The sequence below is a fragment of the Trichoplusia ni genome, chromosome 23, assembly GCF_003590095.1.
Source record: "Trichoplusia ni isolate ovarian cell line Hi5 chromosome 23, tn1, whole genome shotgun sequence".
NCBI lineage: Eukaryota > Metazoa > Arthropoda > Insecta > Lepidoptera > Noctuidae > Trichoplusia > Trichoplusia ni.
Genome location: NC_039500.1, coordinates 3,991,029 through 4,010,233, shown reverse-complemented (window position 1 = coordinate 4,010,233; position 19,205 = coordinate 3,991,029). Strand labels below are relative to the sequence as shown.

Here is a 19,205-nt window from a genome sequence, read left to right as displayed (position 1 = left end):
GCGTCAACTAGTTGTGGTTCTATAAACTGTTTATTTATAATATGATCAAATAAATCTCATAGTTAGCGGCTTCAGTAGCTTAGTTGAATCTGATTGTGTTTATTAACTTTTAATATTGAGTCTCGATTGTCTGGTGGTAAGCAGTAGTACAAAACATTAATATAAATATAATTTCAGGAGGGTATGTCAGCTCGGAGGTAAACATCCATAAACACGACAGTGGATGCAGAAACAACATTAACGAAATACTAACTTTTATATAACTAAAAACTTTTATATAACTAAAATCAACGTAGACTGTATATTAATCAATAAATTTTATTATAAAATACGTAAAACCAGGGCGTTTGTGCTTCAAATAAAAAAAAAGATATTATAAGGATAGCTCCTATTACCCCTTGTGATAAATAAGAAAAAATGAAAGATTGAAAGTGCCATTTCATTGTAATAATGAAGTACCACTACTTTAAATATATTAGAAATATAAAGTGCTTTGAATGTGGATGATGAACAGTCTCCTTAGCCAAGTGACAGTAAGCGTAGATAGAAACGCTGGAATATATTCAGATGACGCGCAGACACGTGACATATTGAAACTAAATGTCATTTGCATACATTTGAACGTTGATTATTGACGTGTAAAACTGTGACTTGGCTAAAGAGGCTGCTGTAGTTTTCAAATTTAGAGTTCGTAGCTTCGACTCCAGTCGATCGTTGATTACATTTGACTGGTCTTCGGAGAGGTATACTTCAGGAGCTGGTGAATGATTTAAAGCACTTGATGGTCTATTCCCCAATAAATGTTAACTCCTATAGATTTAATTTATTGATATAAGTAGATAGAAACTTAGATGTTTTTTTTTAACTTCCAGTTTTAAGCAGAACTACAGTCTATAAATTAAACTTTGAAAAGTCAATTTTACCATTTTGCTATTAAAGTTTAACAGTAAAAATGCATTTATTCGTACATAATGTTTGTCAAATAACATGTTTTTGTTAAACACCGTCCACATTCATTGTACATAACATTTTCAGATTTCTTTAGAGTTTAGAACTATTGTGATGCTTGTCACCTTTACTATTTTATATTTTGCCGCAGCTCACGACAATAAAAAAGGTCCTTTGAATACTTTAACCGACTACAAGCAGATAGTGGAGTTCTGTGTTTTACTGTATATATTTTTTATTGTTGAAGTAAGTTGTTGAATAATCATTTTTCAAATTTTATTAAGCTTTGAGTAATCTATATTAAATTATATCCTAATGAAATTAAATCAATAGAATTTGAAAATTAGTTTTCTAAGTAGTTATTTTTTAAATCATGATGAATTTACAGTTTTTACCCGTAGTTTTAATACAAAATCTTAATGTTTCTATAATCAAGTTAATGGATTTAAAATCATAAAATATGTAGCTTTTTATAAAACTTTATGGTATGAAGGGTACCGGCAGCAACAACAAGATCAAAATACTTTAATTTAAAAATTTACAAAAAAGTACATTTTTAAGAACCTACAAAACTTCGCTTTTTTTTCAAATTTAAGTTTTAATATTCTACAGTTACAGCTTTCACTTTCCATACGTGACTCAAATGTAATTTTCCTAAAAATAAAATATTTGTGTTTTTGTTATTGTCGTTGCTGTCTGTACAAGCTTAGCTTAGTGAGCTGTGCGCTAGCTTCTCTGGTTGTACCGTCATAACATTGTGATCATAACTTATTTATATTAACTGAAACACTTACTTACAAAAATATTTTAACTCAGTTATTGGGTGGGTCACACATCAACCTCTGCAAATGGGCAATGATCGCCCACGCAATGGACCCCGGATAGACAATGAATAAAAGTTTTGGGTGCTCACCCCATCTTACCCAGAAGAGGGATATAGTGGGCTAGATAAAAAAAATATAAAAGCCATCCACCCACTACTTCAAGTGGAAGCAACAGAAGGTACTACACGCAATAACTAACTTGGCAAATTTAGGATATTTTTGTAAGTAAGTGTATAATTATGGTGTTTTATAAGTACTGGTGTATAATCATATGATCATCTAGAATGTATATCTCTATCTCTTATACCACAATTATAGGTTATACCTACGTCATGTACAGTGAAATGAAAAATTGAGGGTACATATGATTATATTTCCAGTGTTACGCATTCTGTGCTTGTCCAAATGGTGCTGGGATTGTGTTGGATCTAACTTTCAAATTGCGAATATTCAGGAAAAGTTTTTGAGTTTTAGGAGGTACTGAAATCGTTACATACATACTTTTCGATTCAAACACGAAAATAGGTCAAAATTGATCATAAACAAAAATACCAAATAATTCATAATCCCGGTACAGTTTGAGCAGCGCCACCTATATGTCGTACTTAACATTAACACAACTTGTGAAATAAGTTTAAACGAATATTTATAAACCATATTATAATATATGTTATCATTGTTGAAAATAAAAACGCTCATACCGACATAAATGTTTTCTTAATATTTCCTATGGCAACACTTTTTGAAATATCAATTTTGATCAGAGCAACTTTGCAGAATGGTTTTAACCATTAATATTCATATTTATCACTTAGAAAGCAATACACAAACAATCCTAGATAAAGTAAAAGATAATACAACATAATAACACTTAGCTAAAGTCTTTTTATACGCTTCGCCTGTATAGCAGTTTCAAAACACAAATTGTCTATTAAGGGGAGGATTCCTAGTGGCAAATACCCCAGCATAAAGTTGTTATGTCAGCCCACAGATAATGATTATACAATTTACAGAAAAACACGATTGAATCAGGAATAATGGCGAAACTATGTCCATATTGAAGTAGAACAGTACAGGAAACCACTTAAAATAGGTCTGAAACCGGAAAATCTAACTTAGAACCAACCCTCTATTACTGCTTTTTCTTCTAAACCTGAAAATCTAATTTGAACCAAATCCTAGCTGGTTTCTTTTCTAGAATTAGTTGGAATGCACTAACTAGAGGTCCAAACCCCGCAGTGAGCTAACGTTGTTAGTTATTAAACGTTCCTAAATTTAAGTAAGCTCTGACTGGAGGCTGGTTGTCTCGGTTATTAGTCAAGAGAAGCATTAAAAGCCAGCAGTCGCTTTAGCTGCATAGATCAGAGCCCTAATTTATTCCACTATTTACAATGGCCGGTGAATGAATGGAAATACCTAAGTCTGAACGTCCAAACTATCTAAATATTGCCTCGATTTATCTAACTTGAGAAATGTTTGTCTGTAGCTAAAGCTATGTGGCACACCCCTCTTCTTGTAAGGTACACGTAAGTGTGTGTGCGTTGTGACTTACAGCTTACACGTGTCTATGTGTGGGTGACTGTGTATGTGTGTCGTGTTTGCATGGTAACTTGACAGCTAGCGACATAACTTACTTGCATTACTGTTTTCATAATGTATGTAAACTGACTTTCTACCACATTTTAAAGATAGACATATTATTATAACAGATGTGGAAGCGTGACAAAGCACTTCACGTAGAGCGGTGTCTCGCTTCCGCATCATGAACAATAACATTAATTACTTTGAGACGTGGTTCCCTGACTCTTGACAGGTAGGTATTGTATGTATTTAACAGACATCAAAAATTCTAACTTCAGCAAGTTAACTGGTTGTTCATCACTGAATGTTTATTGATATAATATTTCCTACTAATGGCAACGTTTTTCTCTTCTTCAGTATCTTTAAATGTTATCATAACTTTTCATAATAATCGACATATGAGTATAATTATTGCAGTATTCAAAATTATTATTTTCGTGACACGTAATTTCATGTTTATTTCTATTTATTGTGTAGTATTCATTGCAATGTGTTTGTCTGTTTTCCGCCTGTAGGCCCAGTTTGCTCTGCCCACCATACCGACGACGCTGGGTGATGCGGACGGGGCGCCCCCTATACCGAACTTCGCGGCTCCTATCGTCAGCTTAAAGCGGCCATCACTTGTTTAAATAAACAACAAAACAAATATAACAATAATATAGAACTTTATTTTTTAGGTTATGTAACATAACCTATAATAAACTTGTAAATTTACATATTTTATGAGAGATACTTACTATACGTAATAAGTAACCAATTAAAAGAAATGTTTTTGTTTAATGCCTAAAAACATTTGATATTTTATAATTTAGGTACTTATTTATGGTCATATTTTTTTCAGCCAAATCATGTTTTATACGTAAGCACCTATTTTTGCATAGAACTAAGAAGTTTTGGTTTAAGAATAAAAAAAATGTGCTTAATTGTTGCGATTTGAAGCGCTATACTTTAAACTTATTATTGATTTTTTTTATTCTACATTTACAAATATAGTCATATTCTGGTTATTGTAAGGCTTATTAAATAAATAAAAACAGTTATTGACGCAACAACTTTTTTATTTTTACCCCAAAGATGTCCCCATTATCCTTTCATTTTCCAAACTATTATGGGGTGGGCTTTAAATTACAAGGAGTGACGGTCTAACTGACCTCCTCATTTCCTCAACCTAGTTACCTGTTAGTCAGACTGTTTCTCAGAGTTTCTAGCTTCTGATTATCGTTACAACTGTCAAAGATGTGAAGTGAGCAGCCGGTTTCACAATTTAAAGTACCTTCCAAGACTCGATGGATCTTTTCCTGACATAGGTATTCACCCACCTAGCGACCGACCGTACCAAGCGTAGCTTAACCTGTGATCGAAAACTTATGTAGTTGTTCAACTGATCAACTGTTACACATTAAAGATCTTATCGGAAAAGCCTTTCTTAAGAGTAAAAGCTTCTTAACACTGGTAGGTACCTACTATGATCATGCGGCATTCATTGAGGGTTAAATTTTACCAAAAGTTATTATTTAGTTAGAATAACTTAAATAATTCAATTGACATCGAAAAACAATAAAAACTTTTTCGACGGAAACATTGAAGTAAGATCCTTTTTGACAGACAAGATATTAAAAATATAATAAACCACTAAACATAGACCAACATGGCATTCAAACGCACGTCCCGTCCAGATGTGACAAGTGCCGCGAAAATGGGATAAATTACTTATTTTATTTTGTGCAAATAATACCTCATACAAAGATGGCACCATCTCGGTCAATCGGTGCACAGCCATCCCGGCACAGTTCAGATAACTCCAAACCACTCTTTATGTCCGCATCTCCCAAAGAGTATAAGAAATGGACGAAACCACATCAGTAAGTATTCTAATACGTTGCTTTATTTGTCAAAATAGCTATTTTCCATAATGATGTATCAAAATATTTAGAACATCAAAAGAATAATTACTTATTCTGTCTGGTGTGAAACGAAAAAAAAGATCTATCTGTATGTAGGTTTTAATTAATTTGTCCATCAATTCATAAACTAGACGGCCTAGCTTTTAATTTGACACTATAGTTTAGTCCCTACACTACTGGTCTCTACATACAGTAGAGATCCAGATAATGTATATCCGTGAGAGCACATGATGAGTGATGGTGTCAGGGAGCGGGCCAGCACGTCGAACAGCAAGAACACGCGGGACATGAGTCGGGTGGTGACGCGCGACTGGACGCGCCCGCCGCCCAGCACGCCGGGCGACAACATGCGCCCGCCCGAGGACGTGCGCTTCCAGAGGGTCTCCGTCACCGGGATACACGTCACGGGAGTGAGTACTATGCTACGCCCGCTATATTCCGCTTTAGAAAATTAAGTCTCCGAGTTTTTTTTTCATTGTAAGCTAGCAGAGAGGCTGCTAGCTTACAATGAAAAAAAAACTTTCTTCATATTAAGCTACCATGTAGCACTTCTTCACTGCTTCCTCAGTGCTTTAGCTAAACTGGTTGCTAGCAAGTCTTGTAGGGATTGAAAATGGCGCAACAAACTCGAAACATTTCTACCAAAAAAGCGGTGAAACTAGAAGACACAGAATCTGATAGATCGTGGCACTCACAACACATCCCCACCAATTGGCGTGGATTTGGCGCTAAATCCATGAAATAATGCACACCATATTTCAATTGAAAAATATAACTCACTGTGAGATACATTCTAAGTAATTGTGATTCTTATGTCCAAATGAGTAGAAAAATGTGGATCTTCTTGGTAGCATTTCTGGTTTGTCCAAAAAGAAAAATTATTATAGTAAGTGTACGTTTGTACAAACCAATTTATTTTTACAAGAGATAGTTTCTAGATCAAGGTAGACTATGTCCACTAACCCATGTTCCGGTCCGGCCAGGTGCCCCTTGAGGAGCTGATCCGCGCGGCGACCCTGCTGCTGGAGGCGCTCACGTTCCGCCAGCACTACATGCACGCGTCCAACCAGAGCTTCTCGCCACTCCTGGACATGTACCTCAGCAAACAGAAGAAGCGCGAAAAGTATTCTTCCTACAAGCTCGCCACCGTAGACTACACAGATCCTTCATCCGTCAATTTGGACAGTAAGTGAATTTCGATGATTTCAGATACGAATATTAACATATTTAATAAAGGGTTTCTCGGCTGTAACTATTACACACTGTTAATTAAATGAATTTTGGAAGGCCCAACACCAAAACCTAGCTAATGTAACTAAGACCTACCTTATCTATAATATCCACAAAGTTTTATGTACCTAATAGGTCTAATAAAAATAATTTGCAATCAAATTGGGCACATTATTTATTCAAATACATTTTTTACAAAAAATCGCCAAACTCTAAAACAGTTTCTTGTCGAAAATAGTGCTATTATAACGGGATAATTTGTAAGATTTTTGAGATTCAGGTATGTTCACGGAGCGGTACATGCAGCTGAGGACGTACTCCTCGGACGAGCTGCTGAGGTCCCTGGCGCATGAAAGTCATCACAACTCCATCTCCAGATGTAAGAATAAATAAATAATAAATAAATAAATAAATGCGGACAACATCACATACATTGTTCTGAACCCAAAGTAAGTTGCCAAAGCACTTGTGTTATGGAATTCAGATACAACGAAGGTACCACAAACACCCAGACCCGAGACAATGTAGAAATGTGATTTTTACATTGACCCGACCGGGGATCGAACCCGGGACCTCAGAGCTAGCGACACCTTGAAACCGGTGCGTACGCCACTCGATCACGGAGGTCGTCTTATAATTAATAATCTAAAAAATCTAATCTTGTTATTAGAATATAGTTGTTTTGTTACGTTTAGCATTTAATAAACATAATTATTCTAAATACATATGTATTCAACGGTTGTGTGGGAATTATTTACAGCCATGAAGATGCAGCCAGACTTTTAAGACACTGTATTGAACTATATTAATATACAAGGTTGGCTTTGAAGGAGTTTTGTGCTAATTTCTGTTTTATAAGCAGGGAAAGAGTACTTCCTTTATTTAGAAAATATGTTGTAATAATGTGATTGTTCATCAACACCAGTCTAAAACCTAATGTCTATTATATTGACTCGTCACAACAGTTGCTACTTATTTTAAATATACCATTGTTTTCAGCGCTTTCGAGCAGAGGGACTCCGCTGAAATCTGCGGACGCTTTGCGAGGCGTCGCTGAAAGCTACGAGGAACTGCCGACGATCGCTGGTGAGGATATAACAATACTTCAGCAATTGCTTCTGTTAAAATATCCATAAGGTTAAACATAGGCATATCTTTCGCTACTTCCATCCAGCAATTTCCAGCAATATCGAATATTTCTTATCTAATTATTGCTTTCGATTGCACAACTAGTCGAAAAGGAGGAGATTTTCAATGCATCTTTTTTTTCAATTAACGAAAATACGTTAATATTCGTTCCAGACGGCGTTATGTACCTGGACCCGTGGGGATGCCCGAACCCCCCGGACCGGCACTACCGGCACATGTGGCACGAGGGCGTGATGCTGCTCTACCGCAACCAGGTCGACCTGGAGGCGTCGCGGCCGCTGCCCTACGAGTACGTGCCCTTCAAGCAGTACGTGGAGGACCTCAACCATCTCCAGTCCATGATCTCCGATGGACCACTGTGAGTTGTACTCTGACTAGCTTAGTTAGCTAGCTTAGCTAGTTGTAAGACGATGAGTGGAATTCCCCCTTTTTGTCAGGCACGCTCAATTTACCACCATCTTCATGAATTATATTTTGCTTTTGAAATCCACATAGGAATGTGGATTAATGATAAATGAAGAAGATTGTTTGATAATGATGTCGTGCTTAAGCTTGCGGGGTGGCTTAAGGGTGCGACTAGTAAAGTAATAATCAGTTAGATGAAGTTCACAGTACAGGGCCTATTTACATGGGTGACAAGAGTGTGTTCATTATTATCGTAAGAGTAAACGATTTTAAGTTGTCCACGCAAATGTTGATGACAACAAGATCGTGCCATTGAGATCATCACCTATTTTGGATCTTATTCTCTTACTGACATATTTTATTACGCTTTGCAGCAGGTCATTTTGTTTCCGGCGATTGTCATATCTGTCGTCGAAGTTCAAGATGCATGTGTTGCTGAACGAGCTGCACGAGCTGGCGCTGCAGAAGGCCGTGCCGCACAGGGACTTCTATAACGTCAAGTGAGGATCTTTATAGTCACGTTTTAAATATGTATTAGCCTAGATGCTTTAGTATTTGCAGGTAGGTTGCATATTAGCGAACACCTTAATGGTACTGTTATTTCAATTGGTGGTATATCTATAAAATATTTTGTATCCACCCAGAAAAGTGGACACTCACATCCACGCAGCTTCCTGCATGAATCAGAAACATCTGCTGCGTTATATAAAGCGCACGCTGCGGACGCAGGCGGATGAGGTGGTGACCCTGCACGATGGCATCCCCATGACGCTCAAAACCGTATTCGAAGATATGCAGCTGGAAGCCTACGACCTCAATGTGGATATTTTGGATGTCCATGCGGTGAGGCCACTGTACTTGTAGCCTTTTCCTTCAACGTGCACAGGTCTTAGCGATAAAATTTGTACAACCTGTTCTATGTTTTTTCCAGGACCGCAATACGTTCCATCGCTTCGACAAATTCAACGCTAAGTACAACCCTGTCGGTGAGAGCAGACTGAGGGAGGTGTTCCTCAAGACAGACAACTATATGAACGGGAAGTACTTCGCTGGTATCATTAAAGTACGAGTTCTAGTTCTTCTTTCTTTCCTTTCCTCTTTCAATGGTGATATGCTATTGATATATGTAGCTAAGAGTAGCCGTGACAAAACTGTGAATTGTTTATTGATAGGAGGTGATGGCTGAACTTCAGGAGAGCAGGTACACATACGCGGAGCCTCGGATTTCTATCTACTGCAAGCGACAGAACGAGTGGAACAAGCTGGCCTCGTGGGCGCTGAGGCATGACGTGCACTCGCCGCACATCCGGTGGCTGGTACAGGTGCCCAGGCTTTAGTGAGTATCACCAATATTAAACTGATTGAAATTGAGATACCTTCTCCAAAATGTCGTTGCAAAATTTGAGAGCACTTAGGAAGGGAGCTGTCTGTTGTATGGTGACGACAGAAATGACTAGGTCCTTAATAACTTAACTTTAACATAAGCCATTGCGTTTGTTTTTATCCAATTGTTTAACTGACGGTCTTCAATGCTGAATGATATAGCTCTATATGTTATAGCTCCATGTTGTTCTTGTTCCTCCAGTGATATCTACCGGTTCAAGAAGTTGTTGAAGAACTTCCAGGAGTTCTTGACGAACCTGTTCGAGCCGCTCTTCCTCGTCTCCATAAACCCGAGCTCCAACCCTGATCTGCACAAATTTCTAACGGTAAGCCGTACTTCGCTTAGCCTACTTAAATATTAAAACAGAAACCTTAATAATTGTAGTGGATCTGCAAGTTCGCAGACTTATCTCCAAAACAGCTAAATATCGGTTTTTTCAGCACGTGATCGGCTTCGACAGTGTGGACGACGAGTCGAAGCCGGAGAACCCTATCTTGGTAGAGAGCATGAAGTCACCGGAAAAGTGGGATGATGAGGAGAATCCGCCCTACGCCTACTACCTGTACTATATGTACGCCAACATGACCATTCTCAATCACATCAGAAAGTAAGCGGCTCTCTGTTACGTACATTTAAACAACACACTTTTAAAGTAATTGTAAGGTTCCTAGTGTATGTATATGCAGCACTTCTTAAAACATATCCATATCGCGTCATCCTTTCTATAGCGATACCCAGGTACCGAATGATCCCGTTGTTTCAGAGAGCAAGGCTTAAATACGTTTGTGCTTCGTCCCCATTGTGGCGAGGCGGGACCAGCCACGCATCTCAGCGCCGGTTTCCTGCTCTCTGAGAATATTTCTCACGGGCTGATGTTAAGGAAGGTAATTTAACAGTGATAAAAATCCATTCTTATTCCAAATCTTCTCAAAACCTTTAATGTATTCTTGACCCTTTTATAAAAAGTGGGAATCCTGTAACTTTCTCACCGTGTTTTTATATTCTGTTACCTACATCACATCTTGACATCTCTTCCCCAGGTCCCGGTGCTGCAGTACATGTACTACCTGGCACAGATCTACATCGCGATGTCCCCGCTCAGCAACAACTCGCTGTTCCTGCGCTACCACCGCAACCCGCTGCCAGACTTCTTCGCGCGCGGCCTGAGGGTCACGCTCAGTACTGACGACCCGCTGCAGTTCCATTTTACTAAGGTTGATACACTTTAGACTATTTGAGTTTCGAACTTTTGTGTCCTTCTCACAAATACCTCATCCGGATGAGGATTTAAATTAAAATTTCTTCTGTAATGTATGACTCATATCAGATATCTATTCTGGCTTAGAAACCGTAGGAAGTAGGTTCCGAGTTTTCTTTAGAATATTTACAACGATAGACAAAATCACTTTATGGTATTTATGCTTGCTTTCTTGGATCTGTTAGGAGCCGCTGATGGAGGAGTATAGTATCGCAGCGCAGGCGTGGAAGTTAAGCTCATGTGACATGTGCGAGCTGGCCAGGAACTCCGTGCTTATGTCCGGGTTCCCGCACGAGGTTTGTGTATTTTCCAAATTAGTTCATGTATTTAGGAGAAAGCGCAATGAAGACAGCGTTTATGAAGGCACGGCGTTTTCAAAAAGACATGTAACCCGACCTCAAGATCAATGTGTTAGAAACTGGCAACAGCTAATGCGTTAAAAACAGAAGAACTCTCAAGTTTGCCAAGAAAAATAAAATCTGCCTACTAGAACCAATTAAAAAGACTCGTTCATAAAAATCATTATTACGATAAAATAAGGAAACGGTTTCGGACCACATGTGCTTATTTTATAATTATTACATATAATAATACTGTTTTACTGTCATGAATTATAATACTCATGACGAGTACGATTAGCAATTTTTTGACAGATCATAAAATTAATCAAGAAGTTACGATCAAAACGTTACTGATTCAATTTTAAGGGAAATTCTTTCCTGAAACGGTCAGTGTCGGTTATTTGCGCCATTTGACGGGTGTACTCCGATTTCTAGATGAAGCAGCACTGGCTGGGGCCGGAGTACCTGAACGAGGGTCCGGAGGGCAACGACATCACGCAGACCAACGTGCCCGACGTGCGCATCTCATACCGCCACGAGACGCTCATGGACGAGCTGGGGAACCTCTTCAGGGTCAGTCTATACAATTACTCAGATATAGGGGAAATAGTAGAATCTATCAAAGAAAAGAAGAAAGCATAGTCTGCCACTTACAGCAACAAAAGAAGCGAGATTGTGACCTCACGCAACCGTTCATTTAGAGCACATTAAGGGATGCGTTGGTTGTGCTATTTGTGGAACAGCCACTTTTCTACATCTACAAAAGCTTTCGTTGTTAAGTATATAATATCAAAATTATAACTTTTTAAAGAGAAAAAGGAAGAAACGTGTGTAACATGTATTTCGTAATACAAATTTATCAATTATCAATTTATTTTTTTGGTACATGCAATTATTGTTGTAAGTAAAAAGCTATGTGACAAATGCTTTGACTGATATTATTATTTTTGTTTCAGGCTCCAGTCTAGCACGACGAGGGGAAAACATTTATAAAACATCTGTAAATTGAATATTTAGGTCCAGTATACACAATAGTCGCGGCACTATCCTATTATCAATGTACATAATAAAATAAATGAATCCTTCGATATCGTTTTATTTACAATAATTACTATAAGTCATTATAATAGTTATCACAAACATTATAGGTCAACGCAAGACTCCACTAGCCGACATTGTAGGCTAGAGTAAACATTTGAACTTCTGCGTATATATGCTCATAAACGTGAAGGTGTTGTGAAGTTCTTGAGCCTTGTCTGGCTTCATAATACTCAATACAAGTAATCTAATAGATTTAATGTTCACTCAATAATATTTGTTTATGATTTTCTGGAATTTGCAAAGACTGTTTTGTATGGAGTTTCATGAATAAAAGACAAACTGACACACAGTTTGGTGGGTGTAATTTTTTTGTTATACGTGTTGAAACCAATAAATGCTTTAATAAAAAAAATACCTTTAGATAATGTATTGGAACTCAATCTATTGTAAAACGAGATTAAAATTGCAACAGCCTGCGGCATTATTTACACATATTTTATACAAAAATAAATATACTATAAGCAAGAGTTATCACTTTACAACATTGACTAAAATTGAACTATCTATCTACAATACATGATCAAAGAAGTATGTGCTCCTAAGTACTCTTTGAAAGACGTATTTTATTTATTTATTCTTCTTAAACATGAACAATGTGACAGACTTACTCCCTGAGGCATTTTCCCTGAGGAATACAAAAAGATCGCATTGTATTGATCTCAAGATTTGAATAAAATGTCAAAACCAAGACTATTTTGCTATACGAATACTTTCTCGACAGCATATTTACAAAATCCCAGTCACACAATAATTCTAGTTTAGAATCCAGTGACACTTTTGATGGCCTTCTCCTCGTCGAGTGGCGCCATCTGCTGGAGCGAGTGGAACTCCATGGTGAAGGTGGCCAGCCCCGAGCTCAGCGAGCGCAGGGTCGTCGAGTAGCCCAGCAGCTCCGACAGCGGCGCCAGGCACTGGATCACCTGTTGAAATGGTACTGCAGATCTAGTAGTTTCAAAGTCACACAAGTTTCTTCTAAAAAGGAATGATCACAGTATGTAAAGGGAGTTTTTATTGGGGTGTAAATCTTTATCTTCCCTCATTTATTGATTAAGGTTTATGAGATTTTTTACTTTAACCAACATCAGATATTATGAATAACATACTGTCTATACGTTTGTTAAACATATATTATGGCAGAGCTTTATAACTGAGGTGAGGAGTCATTTGTTCGCTATAGAGAAATTACCAGAAATTGTATCATGTAGATTGTAGTCTAAATAATATTTAGAGTTGGAGTGGAAAGCTTAAGAACCTGGGGACGCTTTTGCCCAGCAGTGTGAGTGTCAAGAACATTTCTCCCATGTTCCTTGCCCTACCTTGTTGTCATGTCGCACGTGTATGTCCTGCAGCTGCGCGCGGCGCCGCGCCAGGTCGGCCAGCACGCGCGCGGCGTGCGACTGCGGGCTCGACACCTGCAGCGACATCAGCGGCTCCAGCAGCACGCACTCCGCCTGCTCGAACACCTGGCACAGCGACAACATACATACATACCTACCTACACCGTACTTGTATTTGGAACAGGTAGCATGTTTCGCACAGTGCACAAGCAAAACTGTCGTCAAAATGAAAACTTTTTATTTAAAGTATGACTTTGGTTATGTTAATATGGCTTTAGATGCGCGTCAATGCGTAGCATGATCACATTTTATTGATGATTAGGTATTGGTTTATTGTGAGTGTAATTTCTTGAATGAAGTATTGTTGCTGTCTTCAGTAGAGCAATCGACGTATGGTTTATTTTTTGGGAATTAAAGATATTGCTGTAGAAAGTGGTTTATTTAGTTTAACGGAGAAGTGGAATTTAATCAAGACCGAACTCTACTTAAAAACATTGTATTAATAGTTATGTCTCATAAACGCCTGTTTAGCGTACCTTTCGCAAGCACTGCGCGACGGCGGCGGTGATGACGGAGTCGGAGGTCCCCCGTCCCACTTCGAACCAGTGCAGGGTCACCTGTACGTCCACCACCTGCCGGACCATACCATACACTATATACATGAGATAAATATCAAATGAAAAATAATTCATTCAAATTGCACTACCAAATAACACAGCATACATTGGACAGCACTTAGTTTCGAGCACCATTCACCGCTTTCAAAATTCTTAAAAACGTACCCTATGTACACATAATAAGGTATTTTTTTCATACTGTGACCGTTATCCCATCCCATACCGTCCCGGCGAGTCATTCTTATGAAAAGCTCGTGTCGTATACAGATTTTTCTTTAGCGATGCAATTTGAAGATGATTTCTTGTACAAAACACACACATGATTATGATAAAATATTTTATGAAGTTAGATGGATAGAATATAGATAGAACAACTTACACCTCCGTGGGTGAAGAAACATTTCGTACCTAATGGTTCAATTGCAATCACATTAATGTAATAAAACTCACTGGGCAGCCGAGCTTAGCGCCGTGCAAGAGTGCAGAGTTCACACCCTGCTTGATGGCTGCGAGGCTGCGCGGGTGCAAGTGCGCTAGGTTGGCAGCACTGTCGCCACTCTTGTCCAACCTAATGGATATAGTACAATTTATAAATATCGATTACTAATAGTTGTTTCCCACGGTATCACCCGGGTAGTACCCGATCTCGTGCTTATTTTACGATCTTTGGTTTGCCGCAATTTCTCCATGTGTTATCACCGTTTAAACCTTCCTTGGACTTTCACGAATATTTCAAGACTAAAATAAGCCAAACCGGTTCAGCCGTTCTCGAGATTTAGCGAGACTATCGAACATCAATTCGTTATGGAAGTCTCTTTCCCTTTGACACAAATTGATTTTTACCGGGGAATCGGTCTTTCCAATATTCTTGTATAGGGTACTAGAAAATTGGAAAGACGGATTTTCCCCTACAATAATACAGACAAAACTTTAAGATGTCTTACTTCAATATCTTATCGTGCGCGATCCCCTTGGCCCCCCTGGCAGACATGGTGACCTTGCAGAGCTGTCGCACGCCGGCTATCTTCCTGTCGAGCGCGAGGCTGTGCCTGCCGGCCCCCGCGAGGGTCTCCCGGTACGCGATCTGCAGCGCGCCCAGCTCCGCCTCTATCTTGTACTCGCGGATGATGCGCTCTTTTATTATCTCGAGGTGGAGCTCGCCCATGCCTGGGTTTTCAAGAAGATTCGATTGCAAATAATTGTGTAATTGGAACAAGTAATACAGGTTAAGCTACGCTTGATGCGGTTGGTCCGTAGATGGGTGACCATCTTTGTCATAACGAATTCATCCGTGTTTCGGAAGGCACGTTAAATTGTGGGTCCCGGCTGTTATTCATACATCTTTGACAGTCGTTACAGGTAGTCAGAAGCTTGAAAAGTCTGACAACCAGTCTAACCAAGTGGTATCGTGTTGCCTAGGTAACTGGGTTGAGGAGGTAAGACAGGTAGTCGCTCCTCGTAAAACACTGGTAATTAGCTGAATCCGGTGAATTGTGGGCACTTACCAGCGAGCACCATCTGGCCGCTGTCAGCGTCGACAGATACCCTGAGACTGGGGTCCTCTCGCTGCAGCTCAGCCAGGGCAGTCTCCAACGCCTGCTGCTGCGACACGCTCGGCGGCTCGATGGAGCACAGGAATACCGGCTCCGGGATACTTGTTCCTGTTGACAGAGATTTTTATGGGTTTATTTTTAAGAAAAATAACCCCCTTTTCACCAACTATGGAATTGAACTGTCACAAAAAGCAACTGGCACGGCAAAAAAAAAAAATTGGCAAGAGTAATTTCCTTTAATCAAATCAGAGTATGATTGGTCAGAGAAAAACCAACTTAAAACACATGACAGCGCTAAACACCTCCCTCTATTTTTTTTGGAAATCTTGTAACAAGTAGATAGATCTCCATGGCGTGCAGTTGGGGAGGCATAGGACTGGACCACTGGAAGGTAAGTTACTTACTAATACTTAAGGAAAAAATAATTGTCACCCTTACCAATTCCGAGCAACACATCAGCCAACTCTTCACCCGTGGGCTGTTGCTCGAGGGCCTGCAGCCGCTGGCGGGCGCTGGGCAGCATCAGGTCCTCGGCAGCAGCGGGCTCCTTCAGCAGCTGCGCCAGCCGGCTCTTGGCGCGGGAGGCCGCCGCCTGCGATGACGTCACCAGGTCGCCCGTCATCGTCGCCTAGCGGGAACTACGGTATTTATTATGCTTGTTCATTGGTAATTTTGCTAACTGTAGTTACTTTATTTAACGTACGGTAGGGGGAATCTGGATGGCCGATGGACAATACTATCTCATTACCAATACTATACTATGTAAAGTAAGTGTGTAAAATACCTTGAGTGAGCTGACGACGGCGATGTTCCCCGCCGTGACCGTCTCCACCGGGCGGTATTCATCGGCTAGCGCCACGTATAACGCACCTGCCTGACAATTTACACAATTTACACCTTATATCACAATAGGAAGCTTACATTGACAATTAACGAACGAATAGAGGATATAACACACAGACGCTTTTTCGTAACAATTCTGTCAACCAGCTGAGGTGGGCTGAAGCGCCTTCAAAGTTATGACGTCTTGATTGTTTTTATGGCTTCCTGTTTTGGTCGAAACAAAAGGACTTGTTGCGTAATCGATGTTTATGTACAGGGTTCATAAGTCTGATATGTTATGTGACAGGGTTTTGGCGCTTGAATTAAGATTTCTAGGAATAGTTTCATTAGTTGGTGTAAACAAAAAATAGACAATTAATATTGTACTCACCAGTTCACTCTTATCTTGTCCTAAATTGTATATTTTCTGTCCCTTACTGATCTCCCCGCTATACAGCCTCAGGAACGTCAGCACACCTCTCTGGTCGTCGTGCTGGACCTTGAAAGCTCTCGCCGCCAATTCCGTGCCAAAAGCCCTGTACAACTTGTGACCTTCCGACGGAGACGGTAAGTACGACACCACGCCATCCATTAACGTCTGCACTCCAATGTTCTTGTAGGAGCTCCCACAGAGAATGGGAAAAGCTTTCATGGATATCGTGCATCTTCGAATGGCCTCTTCTATTTCCTTACTACTTAAATCTAAAGACTCCTGCTGAATAATGGTCTCTGCTATCTGATCGTCTAACCCTGAGAGTGTGTCTACCAGGTCTTTATGGTCAGCCATGGCAGTTTCCCACTTATGACCATCGTCTTTTTCGGTTAATTTCCGTCGTACGAAGTTCTGACCTCGCCCCTGCGTCCATATTATCTCTTCTAATGTGATAAGGTCAATCAAACCTAGAAACAACATCTTTAGTAAGTTTTGCTGTGTGCTGTAATGATGCTCACTTACTTAGTAAACTATAAGTAAAAAAATTGCGCACTGTATGGCTGATTTCATGACGCCAGCCATAGCATAAGCGAGACTGTGTTTTAAGTCAGTTTTAGTACCAAACCTTTCGCCGCGCAAATCTCAGCGTGATTAAAAGTCCGTAGCTATTGATCTCGAAAAAACAACATCACCTACCTAAACTTGTGTATTGTGATGATGATGATGACAACAAACCTATAAGCCTGTCCTGATGCCTGACGTCCCTGTGCAGCAGCAGCGGCTGCGCGCGCAGCTGGTCGCGCACGGAGCGCACGCAGGCGTCGGCGCTGGCGTCGCTGCGGTCCATCTTGTTCAAGTACAGCAGTCGGGGGACGCGGTACCCGCTCGCCTGACGCCATACCGTCAGGGTTTGAGCTTCCACACCTTTGGAGAGTCAAGGAATCATTATTACTGTTAATATTATTTAGTGAAATTGTGAAATCTTTATCTCCAACATAGTTGGACTTGTTGCAGATTACAGTTTATTTTTTATAGTAAACAGTGAAATGACATAGGTCTCTAATTAATTATATTCTTCTGTATTTCTTCTTTGTTTATGGAGTCCCACAACTGACCAAGGCCTCCTCTATTAGTTTTCTTGTGACATCACATTAATGTAGAAGATCCTATAGTACATATTGTGGGCATTAAGTACCTACCAGCAGAAGCATCCAGGACTATTACAGCTCCGTCCAAGACTGCAAGACTCTGTTCCACCTCCATAGTGAAGTCTATGTGCCCCGGAGTGTCTATCAGGTTGATCTGACTGTTGCGCCATGGGAATGATACTGCCGCAGCTGTTAGGGACACAAGAGAGTATTAAATTTAGTATCAGCTAAATAAACTACTGTTATTACTTATTATAATTTTTAGAAAGGGTTTTAAATGTTGATGTGGAAAACATTTTTGAGTTTGGGAATTAAACTGTTGCTCAAGGGCCTGCAGATAGCAAAATAAGTAATTAACCTGGTATTTGATTGAGAATAATATCTACTAATTCAAAGATAGAAAAGTAGATTAGAGCAAAGTCTGATTTGTTATAGGATGTCTAGTTTGGATGACAATAAGCAATCTAGCTATAAATCAAATCAAAATCAAAATCAAAATTCATTTATTCAAATTAGGCTACTAAGTAGCACTTTTTGAAGGTCAGATTACATTGGACAGCACCCAGTTCCGCCCACCCATCACCGCTTCCTAAGTGCTTTTGCTGTGAGAGAAGAAACGGTGCAACAAACTCCCCAGCAGCACGCTGTCATTCCAATTACAAAATTATTATACAATAGGGGTGAAAAGCTTTGTATTATTTTAAAATGATTTACAAGTTATGGTGATTCCTCTCTGACGTTCTTGCTCCATGTAGTCCGTCACTGTGTTGCCGTGATGGACTTCTCCCATTGATCTGATGGTGCCAGAGTAAAACAGCATTCGTTCTGTCGTTGTTGTTTTACCTGTAATATTTGTTTAGTAATATATCTGACCTTACATACAGAAGTTATACAATTAATCAATGAAATTACTATCTGATTTAAATATGACGAATTGTCTGCAATAGTTAAGTTATCCTAACCTGCATCGATGTGGGCCAATATTCCGATGTTGCGAATGTTTTCAACATTATGCGGTTGTTTCCCTTCACCATTTGAATAGTATCTTCTACAACGAGCGGTTTTGAATATTTTCCGGTAATAATTTATGTAAGAAAACGTCCTCATTTTTAAATTTAATATTTTGCCCTCTGCTATATTCTGTATTGACGGAATTACTAAAAAATGACA

The 19,205-nt window shown here is 39.4% G+C and overlaps 3 protein-coding genes across 10 annotated transcripts in view; 2 read left to right on the top strand and 1 right to left on the bottom strand.

Moving 5' to 3' along the window:
* Positions 1–3,999, top strand: part of LOC113504794 (AMP deaminase 2-like) — a 36,049-nt gene extending 32,050 nt beyond the window's left edge. For 4 of the 7 annotated variants that reach the window (XM_026887238.1, XM_026887241.1, XM_026887240.1 and 1 more), the window contains one exon: positions 3,869–3,999. In XM_026887238.1, the coding sequence (XP_026743039.1) occupies positions 3,869–3,982 (114 nt within the window). In that variant the 3' untranslated portion in view covers positions 3,983–3,999. Of the gene's footprint in view, positions 1–177; positions 1,039–3,258; positions 3,293–3,868 lie in introns of those variants that run through there. The other 3 variants (XM_026887242.1, XM_026887244.1, XM_026887245.1) reach the window with 3 other exon arrangements.
* A 910-nt stretch (positions 4,000–4,909) lies between these two features.
* On the top strand, positions 4,910–12,082 carry LOC113504798 (AMP deaminase 2-like). 2 transcript variants are annotated; one of them, XM_026887255.1, is made up of 17 exons: positions 4,910–5,215; positions 5,505–5,667; positions 6,241–6,442; positions 6,768–6,866; positions 7,487–7,573; positions 7,790–7,994; positions 8,416–8,541; positions 8,686–8,884; positions 8,973–9,104; positions 9,214–9,377; positions 9,627–9,750; positions 9,866–10,032; positions 10,189–10,309; positions 10,466–10,639; positions 10,869–10,979; positions 11,460–11,597; positions 11,981–12,082. In XM_026887255.1, the coding sequence occupies exons 1-17, from the start codon at positions 5,100–5,102 to the stop codon at positions 11,990–11,992; spliced, it is 2,340 nt and encodes a 779-aa protein (XP_026743056.1). In that variant the 5' UTR covers positions 4,910–5,099; the 3' UTR covers positions 11,993–12,082. The 2 variants fall into 2 exon arrangements, with proteins under 2 accessions (XP_026743056.1, XP_026743055.1); XM_026887254.1 differs by having other exon boundaries at positions 6,762–6,866.
* Positions 12,083–12,104: 22 nt separating this feature from the next.
* Positions 12,105–19,194, bottom strand: LOC113504800 (ribosome-releasing factor 2, mitochondrial-like). The gene is made up of 13 exons (XM_026887257.1): positions 18,998–19,194; positions 18,750–18,878; positions 18,087–18,224; positions 17,623–17,811; positions 16,846–17,354; positions 16,417–16,506; positions 16,071–16,260; positions 15,585–15,740; positions 15,024–15,246; positions 14,530–14,647; positions 13,999–14,094; positions 13,442–13,588; positions 12,105–13,045 (listed from the first exon to the last, which is right to left on the bottom strand). The coding sequence occupies exons 1-13, from the start codon at positions 19,140–19,142 to the stop codon at positions 12,884–12,886; spliced, it is 2,292 nt and encodes a 763-aa protein (XP_026743058.1). The 5' UTR covers positions 19,143–19,194; the 3' UTR covers positions 12,105–12,883.
* Positions 19,195–19,205: the final 11 nt, after the last annotated feature.

Bases quoted from the DNA above. Each gene is read 5' to 3' on its own strand.
- LOC113504798 (XM_026887254.1), top strand. From the start codon at position 5,100: ATGGCACCATCTCGGTCAATCGGTGCACAGCCATCCCGGCACAGTTCA. The intron at 8,542-8,685 runs GTGAGGATCTTT...GTATCCACCCAG, and splicing joins AGGGACTTCTATAACGTCAA to AAAAGTGGACACTCACATCC. The intron at 10,310-10,465 runs GTAATTTAACAG...TCTCTTCCCCAG, and splicing joins ACGGGCTGATGTTAAGGAAG to GTCCCGGTGCTGCAGTACAT.
- LOC113504800 (XM_026887257.1), bottom strand. From the start codon at position 19,142: ATGAGGACGTTTTCTTACATAAATTATTACCGGAAAATATTCAAAACC. The intron at 17,812-18,086 runs GTAGGTACTTAA...GACTCTCCAAAG, and splicing joins AGTCCTGGATGCTTCTGCTG to GTGTGGAAGCTCAAACCCTG. The intron at 15,741-16,070 runs GTAAGGGTGACA...CTCTGTCAACAG, and splicing joins TGATGTGTTGCTCGGAATTG to GAACAAGTATCCCGGAGCCG.